The sequence below is a fragment of the Pangasianodon hypophthalmus genome, chromosome 2, assembly GCF_027358585.1.
Source record: "Pangasianodon hypophthalmus isolate fPanHyp1 chromosome 2, fPanHyp1.pri, whole genome shotgun sequence".
Taxonomy (NCBI): domain Eukaryota; kingdom Metazoa; phylum Chordata; class Actinopteri; order Siluriformes; family Pangasiidae; genus Pangasianodon; species Pangasianodon hypophthalmus.
The window spans coordinates 26,092,349-26,109,771 of NC_069711.1; the positions used below are offsets into that span (position 1 = coordinate 26,092,349).

General features: G+C 38.7%; 1 protein-coding gene across 5 annotated transcripts in view; it reads left to right on the plus strand.

Annotated features, from left to right (window-relative positions):
- Positions 1–6,595: 6,595 nt before the first annotated feature.
- Positions 6,596–17,423, plus strand: part of abcc4 (ATP-binding cassette, sub-family C (CFTR/MRP), member 4) — a 57,033-nt gene continuing 46,205 nt past the window's right edge. The window contains exons 1-5 of one of the 5 annotated variants that reach the window (XM_053229642.1): positions 6,596–6,845; positions 7,737–7,847; positions 12,575–12,695; positions 13,109–13,252; positions 17,133–17,357. In XM_053229642.1, coding sequence (XP_053085617.1) covers positions 6,772–6,845; positions 7,737–7,847; positions 12,575–12,695; positions 13,109–13,252; positions 17,133–17,357 — 675 coding nt within the window. In that variant the 5' untranslated portion in view covers positions 6,596–6,771. Of the gene's footprint in view, positions 6,846–7,736; positions 7,848–12,574; positions 12,696–13,108; positions 13,253–17,132; positions 17,358–17,423 lie in introns of those variants that run through there. The other 4 variants (XM_026933186.3, XM_053229645.1, XM_053229646.1 and 1 more) reach the window with 4 other exon arrangements.

Genomic DNA, 17,423 nt, shown 5'->3' on the forward strand with positions numbered 1-17,423 from the left:
GGTCAGGTCTTCCACCTTCTGGACCAAGGTATGCTCTGGAGGATCTGAGGGTACCTCAGCAAAAGTGGACAGCACAGGGGCAGGCTCGATCCATTTTTTCAATAGGTTGATGTGATACAACTGTGTATCTTGGTGCTTACTTGGCTGTGCAGGCAGTAGTTCACTGGGTTCACCTGTTCAAGGACTGTGTATGGGCCTTGCCAGTGGGCCAGGAACTTGTGCTCGGGAGCAGGAGGAGCACCCAGTCACCTGGCTGGAACTCCCGGGGTTGAGCTGGCTGGTCGTAGACCCATTGCTGTTTGGCCTTTGCTTCCTCCATGTGCTATTTGACTATCTGGGCCACCTGGTCAATCCAACGCATGTCCAGTATGTATGACTGTGCGGACCGGCGAGGGCTGTTCCTCCCATGCTTCTTTGGCCACATCCAGCAGCCCTCGAGGTCTCCTCCTGAAGAGGAGTTCAAACGGGGTGAAGCCCATGGACACTTGGGGTGTCTCTCGTACAGCGAGCAGGACGTAGGGCAGGAGGAGGTCCCAGTTCCTTCCCTCCTTGTCTACCACCCACCGCAACATCCTTTTGAGCATCTGGGTGAACCTCTCGACCAGGCTGTTGGTTTGCGGGTGATAGACAGACATCCTGAGATGTTTGACCTGCAACAGCCAGCAGACATCGGACATTAGTCTAGAAACAAAAGGTGTACCTTGGTCAGTCAGAAGGTCCTTTGGGATCCCCACATGACTGAAGAGGAGCACAAGTTCCCTGGTGATGTTCTGGAAGGTGGCTTTCCAGAGTCGGTCCTTGGGGTACTGAGTGGCATAGACCACGATGATGCGGATGTACTCATGACCCCGGGCAGATTTGGGGAATGGCCCTACGAGGTCCATGCCCACTATCTCAAAGGGCATGCGGATTATGGGGAGCAGGATGAGCAGGGTGGGCACAGGCTTTTTGGGAAAGGTGTGTTGGTACTGGGGGCACCACTGACAGTTGTTCCGCACCTCTGCATCCATACCTGCCCAGTGGAAATGGTTCCTTAGCTTATCCAGGGTGTTGTGGGCCCCCAGGTGATCACCTAGGGGGTTCAAGTGGGCCTGGTTTCCCCCTCTACTTGAAGTACCCGGACCTCGGCAGCAGGGACCTCCCTGAAAATCTCCATGCACAAAGGAGACTGAGAGGCTCCTGCAGATCTTGGTAGCTCAGGACAGAACCGATAGCCGGGCAAGTGTGACCATGCTCCCTGAGTCCAGTAGGGCTGGAACGGGTGTGCCGTCTACTTCCATGTTGATAGTTGGGGCTTGTGGTTGGGAGGGTGCATGGAGCAACAGAAACACAAATAGCACCCCCAGTGGCCAATTTGAGTGAGATTGCATCCAATAGAAGTGGTTCCCTCCCTGAACCTACCACTGAAGTTTTGTGATGATAGCTCAATTTTAACCCTGTCAAATGCCTGCTAATTTCTGATTGGCTGATGGCAGCCATGTTTTTTAATTAATTATGTCATCATCAAAAATCTACTTACAGATTAGCACATAGATGGACAGTTGAAGACTGGAAAAAGACCATGCATGTGGCAGCCATAGTGTTTACAATTTTTAACATGTTTTTGATAATTATTAAGATTCACACTCTCCTGAGTATTTTGACACCAAATACATGACAATCCGACAAAAAATCCTAGGGCTTTGAGACAAGGAATCTGCACTAACAAGAAATTTGAAATACAGGTATGCTAGTTTTTGTAAGCATAAACATGAACTGTGCCTTCTCAAGTTTTCTCTGGATGCATGCAAGCATTCATGAGTTACAGTTCTTTGAGTAGATTATGCTCCCCTTCATTAGAATTGATTGACATGTGGTGGCCATATTGTTTATAAATGTCACCATGTTTTTGATAATTATTGAGGTTCACACTCTCTTGAATCGTTTGATACCAGGTTTGTGATGATTGGTCAAAAATCCTAAGAATAGTTTGCAAAAGTAAGTTTTGAATATTATGCAAATTATTAAAAAGTCCATCATGGCAGAAATTAGTGGACAGGGTCTTGCTCAATTTAGCAGAAGCCAAGGAATAAGAAGAAAAAAGAATTTTGAGTGTACACCTTACAGTTTTTGAGATATAAGACAAAATACAAAAGCTTGCACTATAGCACCACCATCAGGCTGATGCTGGTCCCTTTACTTGGCTGAGAAGCAGTGGGAATTCTGCACCATGTGACAAAGTTTGGTGTTTCTACGACCTTTGGTTTTGGCTGCCCATCAAGTTTTAATGAAGATAGAATAATAATAAGAATTATTATTATTGTTATTATTATTATTATTATTATTATTATTATTATTATTATTGGTTCTCTAACAACAGTGATGCTACACTCACAGAACACTTTATTAGAAACAGTATACTAATACTGGGTAGGGCCTCCCATTTCTCTCAAAACAGCCTCAATTCTTCATGGCATGGATTCCACAAGATGTTGGAAAAATTCCTTTGGGATTCTGGTCCATGTTCACATGATTGCATCATGCAATTCCTGCCTATTCTTCATGCTGCCAATCTCCCGTTCTACCACAAAGGTGTTCTAATGGATTCAGACCCGGTGACTGGGAAGGCCACTGAAGAACATTGAACTCATTGTCATGTTCATGAAACCTGTTTGAGAAAACATGTGCTTTGTGACATGGTGTCTTATCAGGCTGGAAGTAGCCATTAGAAGATGGGTAAAAGTGTGCCAATAAAACATTCCCCACACCATTACACCACCTCCACCAGCCTAGACTGTTGACACAAGGCAGGTTGGGTCCCTGGATTCATGCCTACAATCTACCCCACTCAGCAGAAATCGAGATTCATTGGACCAAGCTACATTTTTCCATTCTTCAGCTGTCCAGTTTTGGTGAGCCTGTGTCCACTGCAGCTTCAGCTTGGCTGACATAAATGGAACCCAACGTGGTCTTCTGCTGTTGTAGCCCGTCTGCCTCAAGGTTCGACATTTTGTGCATTCTGAGATGCTTTTCTGCTCACCACAATTGGACAGGTACTGGGCCTTTCTGCTAGTTCTTTCTGAGTTACTGTAGCCTTTCTGTCAGTTCGAACCAGTCTGGCCATTCTCGGTTGACCTCTCTCATCAACAAGGTGTTTCGGTCGGCAGAAATCCCGCTTACTGGATGTTTTTTCTTTATTGCACCATTCTGAGTAAACCCTAAAGACTGTTGTGTGTGAAAATCACAGGAGATCAGCAGTTATAGAAATACTTGAACCAGCACATCTGGCACCAACAATCATGCCACTGTCAAAATCACTGAGATCACATTTTTTCCCCATTGTCATGGCAGATGTGAAAATGACCTGAAGCAGCCGGCCCGCATCTACATGAGTTTATGCATTGCACTGCTGCCACTGTTCCTAATAAACTGCTCAGTGAGCGTATATAACTAAAGCTATATGGGTTCACAACATTTTTCATTACATTAATAACATGATATTTTTCCTTGTGGAGAATAACTAAATTATCTTTGAAGCAGGGATTCTTAACTCCAGTCCTGGGGATTCCTTTCTTACATACTTTGAACTTGTCTTCAGAGAGAGAGAGAGAGAGAGAGAGAGAGTGTGTTTTGGAGGAGAGTCTTCCACAGTCATCATTACATCACAAGCAGAGTAATAAAGAGCTAAACCATTTCTAGTTTATCTCCAAAAGACGCTGCTAATTAATTTATTAGCGCCTCATCTAGCTAGTATATACTTCATTATATGTTAGCGTAGCTGTCTCGTACCACACGCAAAGATGGCTTTTTATTGCGAATTAAATTTGAAACACAAAATGCAAAATGGATGATTTACATTAGATACAGGCCTACTATTGTAAACCAATCTGTATTAAACAACATCCTGGCAAGAAATAACACAATTTAAAGACTTATAACACAGAGTGATTGAATGCTCGAATCTGATTGGTCAGAAGGTGTCTGACTTCTGATATCTGACACCCGACACCTGACAACTGATACTGACACTTGATACCTGACACCTGATACTGACACTTGATACCTGACTACTGACGTAACTCTGAGGTAAATTTTGAAACCTTTTTAATTATTTAAATTGGCAACTTCAAAACGATTAACTTCATATTTATCACTTTATAACTTTACTATTTTCTAAACTTTAAGATTGTAGGGTCATTTCGAGTGGAAATGAGCCAAAAAACTCTGTTAATGCCTTAACTCTGTTAATGCCTTTCTCAAAAGCTCCATGACGCTCGCGCATGGCTGCGATGGTGTATGGCCAGGTGCATAGCAACCTTTATAACTGGGGATAGGCATGTTCCGCTCACATTTAGAGAAATAATAATTACATTTTAAAAAGATTATTTTGATTAATCGGAATGCGAGGGAGAAAATTTAGCCTTTCGCGTAAAACGAAGGCTTTAATACAGAAGCCTCTGTCAGCTGGTTGGTTCAGCAGTGCACGGAACTGATGCGCAAGCGGCAATCCCATTGGCTAACACTCACCGTCTGCGTTTTGATGTCAGCAAATCAGTTCGCATGAACGCATACAACGCGATTAATATTCATAAGCCCAACAGCCTACCAGGCATTAATGTGACAGACAATAAGCTGCTGACAATATGTAATCTACCTAAGGGCAGACGTGAGCAAAAGGCGAAGTCGACTTTGTAAGTTAATGTTGATTTATCATATATTTTTAAATACAGTGTTTACAGTTTATTACTATTTTCTATCTCCCACTATGTCACTTTCTGACTGCATACAAGTACTTGGAGCACATTAATAATCTTACCCGGTCTTTTGTCTGTGTTCAGTGTATACAGATTGTTACCTTTGTACTACCATTATCATTTTTGCACTGTGTCTGGGTAGGAGTGTGCAGCTGTAGCACAAAAATTTCATTGTGTACAGATGCTTAAAGCACTCTTTATGCACATGAGAATAAACCTGAAACTTAAATAGATGAAAATATTTTACATTGTAGTAACTTTTGGTGTGTTTTTAATCTCACGCCTCAAAATTGTTAGTCTTTATTTCACAGAAACATTGAATGACCATTGATGTCTCAAGCACCATCACCTGCCAATAATTCTCCAAGTTCTGTTTAATATGAAAAAATGCATTTTCATTCAGGTTGGAATAGACCTATATGACTTACTTTCTTCTGTGGAACCCAAAATGTGTTATTCTGAAGATTTGTACTGCCACTCCTTCCCATGTAATTTCAGGGAGCTTTGAAGCTTCAAAAAGATGCAAAAGTCTATCAGTGAATAACAACTTAAAATGCATTCTGTTTCTCACACAAAGCTATTATATGACTTCAGAGGACTTGGAATATATGCAAACTCTGACAAACGGGACAATTTTTCCACTCAATTTGAGATGTTGCTTATTTTAACCAACAAAATCCCATGATTTTTCATTTTTTATTGTCCTTGTAATTTACATTTGATACTTTGTCTTTCAGGTGCATTTCCAAAGAACCTTCGAAACAAGAGAAACAAGTAACCTAGAACACCACACCAGACTTCTCTCTGCCTTGTATGGATGGCTGGTTACTACCAAGTTCTCTTCAGAATTAGATGTATGGAAACATAACAAAGGGACATAACCAACTGAATATTGCAAGAGCAAAGAAGTTGCCTTACTTCAGAAATAAATGATAATTGCAAAGGAAAACAATTTATCTACTATATTTCTCTGTGTTCTATTTTCAAGGGTAACATTTCTTTATAAAGTGCCTACTGTGTGAGGTATAGTTTAAAAAATACTGTCATCTACTAACACCAGTGTTCCACACCTGTATGTCTGCATTGTGGAACACAATAGGAGACAGAGTATTCAGTCTCACTCACCATTCATTTATTTTATAGAAAAAAGATGCTATGATAGTGAATGTTACCTGAGGCTATAAGTCTCTTATCCTTCTGCAATACATCTCCTTTTGTGTCCCGCAGAAGATAAGTCATACAGGTTTGGTATAGTGTGTATATTAATAAGTGTGACAAGTTTCATTTTTCATCTTAATCTGGAAATTTGAGAATAGTTATATTAGCCTATAATGTATTTTATAAATCTATTTGTGATCTATTTAGTTTTAAGATTTATATACTGTAGAAAGTTTATTCTAAAGATGTTTGTAAATTTATATTTTGTATAAATAAAACAGTGAGTAACTGAATGTGATGTGTGTTTATAAATTATTGCATATATAGGTAGATTTTTCTATTTAAGTATTTGAGATTTTAAAAACAACTAGAAAATTGTTTTTCTGGTTGATTGTGTAACATCGTGCTGTAAGCAAACCAGTTACAGCTTTTAGGTTTGTTTTCAATGACGTGTGCGATATTTGATTCAGTATGACTTCTGTGAGGTAAAAGATGTTGGATCAGGGCGAGAGATCATCTGTTCTACCTTGATACTGTGTCAGTTTGCTATCTGGGATACGATATTAGGAGTGTTTTTGTATTATTATGTATTTTGCCTATTCATTACCTAAGCTAACCTTGTTACAAGATGTGTAACTCTGTAGTTAAGTCCGAGTTAAGTCTGTTAACCAATGGCTGCGTCGTCGTCATGGGTAAACTGGGCGTTTACTGAATATGAAGCCACAGACTCTCCACAGCAGTCATCTGGTCGATATCATGTGCGTGTTACTGTAGTTACACAAGAGCTGAAGGTGTTTTTCCCCGAGTGAACTGAGTAGTATTGCACTAGTACTAGCATTGTGCAAAGCTGAATATCAAGAAAATTAATTGCTAGTCGTTTATGGAGCCAGTAGGGAAAGATGCGAGGACTAATCCGGCTGCCTCGGCAAATATATTTTCTCAGATACTTTTCTGGTAAGTATGCTAGTACAGCAACAGGCATAGCTAACACTTTAGATGGCGGGATCTTTAACAGCTAAAAGGGAAGCATTCAACTCGTCTCTGCTCGAGACACGTGTGGTGTCTGTAAAGGTCTGCTTAGAATAATCAAAAGTAACCTAACTAGCTAGAATGCGAGCTAGCCAGATTAGTATAAGGGCGATGAAAGTAGCCGGCTGTACTTCTGTTTTAGACAGATGGGGAAGCACTCCACTATCCTCGCTTTCAAAGTCACTTTGATGTTAGTTGCTGGGGACATTTAAGTGTTTGAAAGTGGTTCCTTGAGTTTCAGAATTAAATCAGCAACTCGATGATGAATGCCTAGAGGCAGTTATGTCCCAGCCAGACTGTGTGGGCAGACTGTATAAGTAGCTTATTTGGTTGTTGGTCTCCTCTGAATTCTCAGCGTTTGTGCTTGAAACACTACAAGCTACTAACACACAGTATGCTGAATTGTGAGTCAGAAGGACAGTGCGTAAATTCCTATTTCAATACATTGTTCGTAAACCAGCCTTTCCTTCCGAAGGTGATTTGACCTATGACTTGTCACATGCAGTGAGTTTCCAGTGTCGGGATTTGTGTCAGTTACCTATTGTCCACATTTGTTTTCTTTGGCTAGGAATATTAACAGGTAACTCAAACACACCCGTTTCCTTTTGGTCTTGGTATCAAAGACTTCCATGGTGTATTCTGAATAGAGCCAAAGTCTGAGTTAATATCCTGTTAACCTTGGGTTTATAGCGGTTAATTGCTTTCAGCTTGTATTGAGTGTGCTTTCTTACATAATACTTGTGAAAGTAATGTAATCCAGTGGTCTAGAAATTTTGGAAAATAATGCTGTTTTCTCTCATTTCTCCATTTGGTCAGTTGGCTAAATCCTCTGTTTCGCATTGGATACAGACGAAGACTTGAGGAAGATGACATGTACAAACTACTTCCTGCAGATGGCTCCAAGAGACTGGGGGAGGAACTTAAATGGTATGTAAAAATCATAAAAATGCAAATCTCAAAGTACAGGTCACCCAAGCTTTAACCATTGATAAGTATGTCCATGTGTGTCTAGTATGCCCCATTTCACTGTACTCTACAGTTCACAGTTACAAAACTGCCTTTCCAGATCATATATCTACTCATATATTCATACTACATTCTCCTACATGTTTATATATGGGAGCTTACAAAGTCATGCAACTTGTGCTGTCAGTTTGGTCAGCTATGCAAAATGATGTAGCCTAACATCCTCATGCTGATTTTCACTGCCTACGCTGTCCTGTATATTTGTTGTATTGTGCTCAATATCTCTTTCTTTCTTTCTTTCTTTCTTTATTTCTTTATTTATTACTGCAACTGCAATTATATTTGTACAGTTGTCTTGCTTGTAATCAGGTGTACAGATGTCCTTTATGTTGCAGCATGGTCCTGGAGACATTTCAGAGAGTTTACATCTCAGTGTGCACATGTATATAGTAGGGATGACAATAAAATTGACAAGTTGAAAACAAATCGCATAATAAATAATGTATTATGTTATTAGTATTCTGGACTAGAATCATCAGTCTTAGTACTAGACTGTCTAATGGTCTATGGCCTGGTATAACCTTCTGAATATAATTCAGAAACAAGGAGGTGAAACAATAAGTATACCCTATAATTAATTCAGTAACATGTAGAACCACCTTTAGCAACAATAACTTGAAGTAAACATTTCTGTTTATCGAAATCGGTTTATCAGTCTCTCACATTGTTTTGGAGAAATGTCAATCCACTCTTCTTTACAACATTGCTTCAGTTAATGGATGTTTGAGGGCATTTGTTTATGCACACCTCTCTTAAGATCCCACCGCAGAATCTCAATGGGGTTGAGGTCTGTACTTTGACTTGGCCATTCCAACACCTAGAAATATTTCCTCATTAGCCATTTAGATGTTGTTTTGCTGGTGTGCTTGGGTTTTCACCAAACATGGTACTTTGCATGAAGAACAAACATCTCCACCTTGGTCTCATCTGTCCAAAGGATATTGTTCTTTTTCCTAGCCAAACATCTGTGAAAGCCCTACTTGTTCAGTCTTTTTCTGATTGTGCTGTCATGAAGATAAACACAATGTGCCTGTAGGTTACATGATGTAGGGTTTTTCTTTATACAGTATCTTTGGACTGAATTTGCAGGGACACCCACTCCTGGGAAGATTGGCAACTGTCTTGAAGGCTCTCCAGTAGGAATCCTTTTCACTGTAGAATGATGAATTTCAAATAGTCTGGAGATGGCCTTATAACCCTTCCCAGAATTATGAGCAGCAACAGTTGTTTCTCTGAGGTCATGGCTGATGTCCTTTCTTCTTGGCCTGATGTAGACACACACCTGAGTGTTCCAGAACACCAAACTGGAAAAAAGTTTTGCTTTTGTAGAGGTTGTCACACTTCTTGATTATTAACTAATCTTGCACATTTCATTAGTAACACCTTGCTGCTAATTACTCTCTTAACGCTTATGGAATTAGGTAGGGTGTAGATATTTTTTCCCACCTGGTTTCTGAATGTTGGTTTACCTTTTGGAAAAAAATTGACCACATTTTGAAATCTGTTGTTTTTTTTTTTTGTTTTTGTTTTTTTTTTGTGGCTAGCTTAGGTTATTTGTTTGTTTGTTTATAGAAGTTGGTGAGGACCACACAATTCTTATTTAAATAAATAAAAAGAATTGAAGGAGAGTGTACTTTCTTTTCCCCCATGACTGTATACCTGTACTCAATTCCCTCACATATACACAAATATGCAGATGTAGAAGGATATACCAGGCCATAGACCATTAGACAGTCTTGTACTAGGACTGATTATTCTAGTCCAGAATTCTAGTAGTATAATACATTACACTATGTATTATATGATTTGTTTTCAACTTGTCAATTTTATGTTTGTATGTCAGTAAAGAAAGCAGCGTATTACATAAGAGACCACTTTTCAGACAAAAAAACATAATGAAGGCTGCTGGGTTTTGCTGCAAAAATAAGAAGCAAGTATGACAAAGTCTCCAGAAGAACTGTGGCTGCTTCTGCAAGATGCTCAGTAAAGCTAAATAAATTCCTTATAAAACTGTACAAATTGTACCTGAGACTACTATTTTTTTCTTTAAAGCGAATGATCGTCACACCAAATATTGACTTCGTTTCATTTATTACTGTTTACTGCTCTTTATAGTATTTTTTTTAATGTAGAGACATTTAGTTTCATGATTTTTGAAGGCATCTTTGCACTGCAGCATTTTTTGCATGTGCCTAAGACTTTTGCATAGTACTGTACATGTGCACAATTTGTTTTCAACTTGTCAATTTTATTGTCATCCCACCCATATACATGTGCACACTGAGATGTAAACTCTCTGAAATGTCTCTGGGACCATGCTGCAACATACAGGACATCTGTATGCCTGATTACAAGCAAGACAACTGAACAACTGTAATTGCAGTTGCAGAAAAAAAAAAAAAAAAAAAAACAAAGGCCCTGCTAAATAAATACATAAAATTGAAGTACGATGTACTTTCTTTTCCCATGACTGTACATAGGTGGTCACATAGGTATCTGTTTTCATACATGCACATAATGTAAGTGGCAAGAAAAAAAATTATTGTGTTTCGCTACAGAATGAATGAAGGAAAAGGGGGATCAGTATTAAATAGAGAACAGTTTAGGATTTCTTTAAAGAAAAAATCTTGAAAAAAAAAAAGAAAATAGCATGTGAGTTTGGATATTTGTATTAAAAGAATAATAAGTCCTGTACACTGCATACCATCTCTGAAAAGCAGTTTAATTTTTATCAGTTTTTTTTTAAACAAACTTTAACCTAACATTCGTATTATTACCCCAACAGTTTAAATAATTAACTAACATAAACAGTATTTTTTTTTTTTTTTTTTTTTTTTTTTTTGAGTGAATCGTGTAATAAAATCAGCTGTGGCCTGGATTTGCACTTTGCCCTTTGAAATTTTTGAGCTAGAGGGTTTTATATATGACATCCCTCTTCTTCAATACACAACTGACCAAAATGATACTTTTTCGATAGCTTATTTCTAATTGTAGCAATAAACAAAGCACACGTAATTGTAACCAATGCTGATCATATAGCCTGTTCTGCTGATACATAACAAACCTGTGGACAGCCACATTAGATTGAGGAAAAACTGGCCCCAGCACTGTCAGATAGGGCATACGATTTGATAGGGTGGTCAGTAAATAATAACTAAATGCTACAAATGCTAGTTTACATTCTAGCTGCTAAATCCAAACATGCTGTTCACACACTGACAAACAACTGTTAAACCAAGTTTATCAAACAAAAGCTGACTAGCTATGGTTTACAACAAAGCGTATGAATGGTGTTGCTTTAAGCTAAATTGGCAATGCATAAGGTTTTTAAAGTCAAAAATAAAAAAATTAGTTATGGCCCGGAAAAAAATACTGTTAAACATGACATTCCGGAGCAGCTGAAAGTTGCCTGTGGGTCTAATTTGGTGAGAATTTTCAGAGCCATCTTGTCATCATGCTTCAGTCTTAGAAAGAAGTCCAGCTTCACACATTTCGAATGGTAACAATGTTAGCTGTTAATCTAGTTAACTACTAAAATACAATCCTGAGAATGCATATTTGATCGGATTGCAAAATACACAAAATACAATCAGAACACTCAGAACGTGCAGCTCCTGTTTGTATTTAGTGCTTTATAACATATTTGCTTAATAATGGAAGCCTAAGGCAGATGTGACACTTTATAATGACACCGTGGATCAGTTTAAAAAGATAAAATAATTTTGAATCATAGACAAGAACTGGAGCTGTAATGTTCACTATTAACAACTTCCTTTTCTTACTTTCTTAGTTAACTTGAAATTATGCTCAAGTCAGACTACTAGTTCAGCCTCCCTATTTTGCACTTATTTCCTGTATCTTTTTTCCATTGCAAATGGAGGTCACAAATAAAGTTTACTTTAAGGATTAAGAGGGAAGTAAGTACTCAGATTGCATTAAATACTCCACAACAACTGGCTACTAGTAAAACCAGTTAACAAGAACGGAAAGAAATTAACTTCTCACTTTCTCATCCAGATAGTTTAGGTTTAACCTAAATTTCTGTCCTTAAACTGATGTGCTAATGATTACTGGTATAGAACCAGGGGTGCTATATAGGCATAGTGCTTTGTATCAGTGGCCTTGTGTGTCCATGTTTTGCATACAATAGCTGGTTAGGATACTTATATCTGCAGAATCTTTTTATGAGGCAAATTATTGAATAATTATTTAAATAATTATTTCAATTCCCTGTGATCATTACAGCTAACATCATGAGATGAGTTATGTATCTACCACAGTTCATAGTGTACTGTGCAGTGCAGTTTGGTTTTATCATGTGATGAGCAGCAGATTTTGTCTGTGTGATGCAAGTTTCTTTTTTTTTTTTTTTTTTTTTAAACTCAGAAGGTTACTGTCACTAAATGGGAATTTATTTTCACTGTCAAGAGATCAAAACCTAATGTAAAGCACAGAAAATTAAAAGTTTTTTTTTTTTTTTATTCAGGTCATTTTTAATTAACTGTAAATACTGGGATATGTTTGAGTTCCACATGATATAATGGAGAAGAAATGTGTGCTTTTAAAAACCTACATACTGTTCAAGCATAACAAGGCATAAGAATAATATCTGAATCTCTTTCTCTCAGCTATTGGGACCATGAAGTGGAGATGGCAACTAAAGAACTCAGAACTCCTAAACTTACCAAAGCCATTATCAAGTGTTATTGGAAGTCATATACCATCTTGGGCATATTCACTCTTATTGAGGTACACAGAGCATTTTTCTAAGCATAAGAAAGCATAACTTTTAGGCACAGTTGCCTTTTGTGTTTGGGGCACAAACTTTGCTCTAATACAAATTTCAACACATACAATCAGGTCCATAAATATTTGGACATTGACAAAGTTATTGTTATTTTAGCTGCCTACCACAGTATATTGGAGTTGAAATTAAATAATGAATATGAGTCCATATAGAATGAGAAAAGATAAAGACTTTCAGATTTAATTTGAAGGTATTTACATCCAAATCAGGTGAACAGTGTAGGAATTACAGCACTTTTTATATGTTGCCCCACTCTTTTTAAGGGACCAAAAATAATAGGGAAAAACTAGCATAATCATTGACTAAACCTTTTTTTTTTTTTTTTTTTTTGTGTGCAATCAATGACTGCCTGAAGTTTGGAACCCCTAGACATCACCAAACACTGGGTTTCTTCCCTGGTGGTGCTCTGGTCAGTATTTTTGGCAGCTGTGTTCAGTTCCTGCTTGTTCTTGGGGTGTTTTGCCTACAGTGTTGCCTTCAGCAAGTGAAATGTGAAAAGGTCAGGTAAAGGACTTGGCCATTGCAGAACATTCCACTTCTTTGCCTTTAAAATGTCTTGGGTTGCCTTTAAAGTATACATTAGGTCATTGTCTGCCTGAGCCATGTGCCAATCAATTTTGAAGTATTTGACTGAATCTGAGCAGATAATATGCCCTATACACTTAAAAATTCATCAGCAGTCACATCATCATTATATATAAGAGGAATCCAATTTCATTGGCAGACATACATGCCCAAGCCATTTGATTTTTCAGCCTAATGATGGCTTACTTCACTGGCAATGACAGCTGTATGGAGATATAAAAAGTCTACGCACTCCTTTTAAAACTGCAGTTTATCATGCTATAAAAAATGAAACCAAAACACATCATGTCAGATCTTTTTCCACCTTTAATGTGATGTAGCAACCAACAAAAATCGAGTGAAAACTTACAATAACCTGGTTGCGTTAGTGTGCACACTCAAACTTAAAATGGGGCATATGAGTGTGTTCAGAATTAATCAGTCGCATTCAAACTCATGTTCAAAAGTAATTATCCTACACCTGGCATCAATGAAGTGATTCTGATTAACCCCAAATGAAGATAATTTTTTTCCTATAGGATTTTCTTGACCTTTTCTTGGTTTCATCTGACTGCTGATTGGTGTGCAGAGAGCTTGCAAAGCATGTATGGGATCTCACTGTCGAAAGATATTGATCAGCTGAGGGGTACAAAAGAATTTCCAAAACATTTGATGTACCATGTAACACTATGAAGGCTATCAACAATAAGTGGAGAAAATACCACAGTGACATTACCAAGAACAAGATGTCCCTCCAAAATTTAAAAAAGGACAAGACAAAAACTACCAAGAGACCTACAGCAACATTAAACAACTTGCAGGAATATCTAGCAAATACTAGTCACTACCTGCATGTGACAACAACCTCTTGTATTCTTCACATTGTCTGGGCTATGGGGTGGTTAGATAGAAGTCCTTTCTCACCTGCCAAATATTGTGTGGGTCCCCCATCAAGGCATGGACTCCACAAGATCTCTGAAGTTTAAGGGGCGTCACACTGCCTCTGTCAGCTTGCCTTCTTCCCGTAGTGCATTGTGGTGCCATCTCTTTCCCAGGTAAGCGATGCACCCGGCTGCCTACATGATGTAAAAGAAAATATGATTCATCAGACTACCTTCTTCCATTGCTCTGTGGTCCAGTTCTGATGCTCTTGTGGCAATTGTAGACACTTTCAGCAGTGAACACGGATCAGCATGGGCACTCTGACCAGTCTGCAGCTATGCAGCCACATACACAGCAGGCTGTGATGCGCTGTGTGTTCTGAAACCTTACTATCATAGCCAGCATTAACTTTTTCAGGAATCTGTGCTATAGTAGCTCTTCTGTGGGATCGGACCAGACGGGCTAATGCTGCCTAATGTATCCCACCCCTTGATGGGTGCCAGCGTAATGAGATAATGATATGATAATATTATTCACTTCACCTGTCAGTGGTTTTAATGTTATGGCTGATCAGTGTAGTTTTGGGCATAATTCTAAAAGATATGTTTGGTGCGAAATCAAGATAGCTTGTTACCCAAAGAACACCTTACCCACTGTACATCATGGTGGGGGCTGCATCTTGTTGTGGGGTTGCATCTCTTCAGTGGGAACGTGGGCTTTAACCAAGATAAAGGAAATCATTGATGTCTCCACATACCAATCTCTTTTGACACAAAACATGCAGGCCTCAGATACAGAGGTGTATCAGAAATAAATAAGTATTTCACCTTCCAGCATGATAACAACCCAAAGCACAAATCCAAGTCAACAATGGCTTCAGAAGAAGATGATCACTGTTTTGGAATGGCCTGGTCTGAGCCCAGATCTAAATCCTATCAAAAGCCGTGGAATGACTTTGAAGAGAGCTGTGCATAGGCGATTCTCTTCCATTTTGATAGATTTTTGCAAGGAAGAGTGGAATAAAATTGCCGAAACAAGATGTGCTTAGTTGGTAAACTCTTATCCACAAATACTTGAGTGCTGTATTACAAGCAAAAGGTGCTTTAACAGAGTTAGTTAGTAGTTAAGGGGTGTACATGCTTACGCAACCATGCTGTTGTAAGATTTTTTTTCCTTTTTTTCCCTAAAACATTTCTTTGTTTCCTAAAACATTGTTCTTTGTTGTGACCTGACCATCACACCAATATATTGTCCTTTCCCAAACTGTTGCCATGAAGTTTGAAGCACACAATTAGAATTACTCTCTAATTCAATTAGAATTACTCTGTATTCTGTAGCGTTATGAATTCCCCTACTGGAACTAAGGGCCCGTTCACACCTGACATTAACATGCTTCCTGGGTGATTGGATCACAAGTAGATAGCCGAAACGCATAGCCGATCACACCTGGCATTAAGAATGCATCTTCGGTGACTACTTGTGATCGGATTTAATACACCGTTACCACTGGAGAAAGGCTGTCATGCACATTTATTAGTCAGTCTTCTGCTGCAATTATGTCCAGCGAATCATATCATATCGCAGAAATGTCCAGCGAATCCTATCTGTACGTGCATGCACTGTTTCAAACTTTTTAATCACGTGCTCTGCTAACAAAACTTATAAATTAACAATGAGAGATGAAATGATGAATGATGCAATGAAAAGCAACTGCTTTCATGTCTGCTGTTATAGCATTGCGTTTCTCCATTAGCTTAGCGACAGAGATTTCTACCTTTCAGCGCAATTTCCAAACAGTCTTGCAATGATTGCCCTAGCTGGAAAAATATGTAATGACAGTCCGTTAATTGGTCCTTCGTTGCTGTCCGAGACACTTCAAGATGCATTCACATTCACATTACAAATGTGACAAGGCCATATGCGTCCTAGACCACTTCCGAATATGGTTTGAGTGATCGGATAACGATGCATTTTCGAGTTGCATTTGACCACGTTCACACCTGTACTTAGCGCTGACCACTTGTGATCTGATCACCAAAGAAGCATGTTAATGGCTGGTGTGAACAGGGTCTAACCCAAACCTGTTCCAGCATGATGGTACCCCTGTGCACAAATTGAGGTCCATAAATCTGGGATTTTCCAAGATTGGTGTGGAAGAACTTGAGTGGCCTACACAGAGCCCTGACCTCAAACCCACTGAACACTTTTGGGATGAATTGAAATGCTGACTGTGTGCCAGGCCTTCTAATCCAACATCAGTGTGTGACCTCACTAATGCTTTTGTGGCTGAATGGGCACAAATCCCAACAGCAATGCTTCAAAATCTAGTAGAAGGCCTTTCCAGAAGAGCGGAGGTAATTGTAATCAAATGGAGGACTAACTCTATAATAGGATGTTCAACAAGCACAATGTGCGTGTGATTGTTCAGGTGTCCACATACTTTTGGCAATATAATGTATATCAAATTAAAGACAGAAAAAGATTTATCTTGGTTTCATTGTTTGTATCACCCTGCAGTTTTAAGAGAATGTTTAAACTTATTATAGCTACTGTAAGTGAAATAATCAGGGAATAACACACCTAGCCATAAAACAGCTGAGTAGCCAACTGTCCAAATACTTTTGGTCCATTAAAAAGTGGGGGAAGGGGGAACCACATAAAAAAGTGATGTAATTTCTACACCGTTTACCAGATTTGGATGTAAAATATCATTACATTTAAAAAATATTTATTATTTCATTTCAGCACCAATATACGGTGGTAGACAGCTAAAATAACATTGTCAGTGTACAAATTTTTATGGACCTGACTGCATTTTCCTTCACCAGTCATTCTGACATTATTTATTACCAAATGTTATCAGGTACTACAAATCATGAGTAATGGGTTAAATGGTATTGTTCTGTTTAGCTCTTCTGTCTCCCTCTTTACAGGAAGCTATTAAGTTGGTGCAACCAGTGTTTCTGGGCAAGCTTATTCAATACTTTGAGAACTGTGATCCCAATGACATGGATGCACTATATGAGGCCTATGGCTATGCTGCTGGGGTGTCTCTCTCCACACTGATCCTCGCATTAATGCACCATCTTTATTTCTTCCATGTCCAGAGAGCTGGCATGAAATTTCGCATTGCCATGTGTCACATGATTTACAAGAAGGTGTGTTTTTGTACTGGCCATTTGAGTCACATCATCACAACAAAAGATGATAATACTTTCTATTCT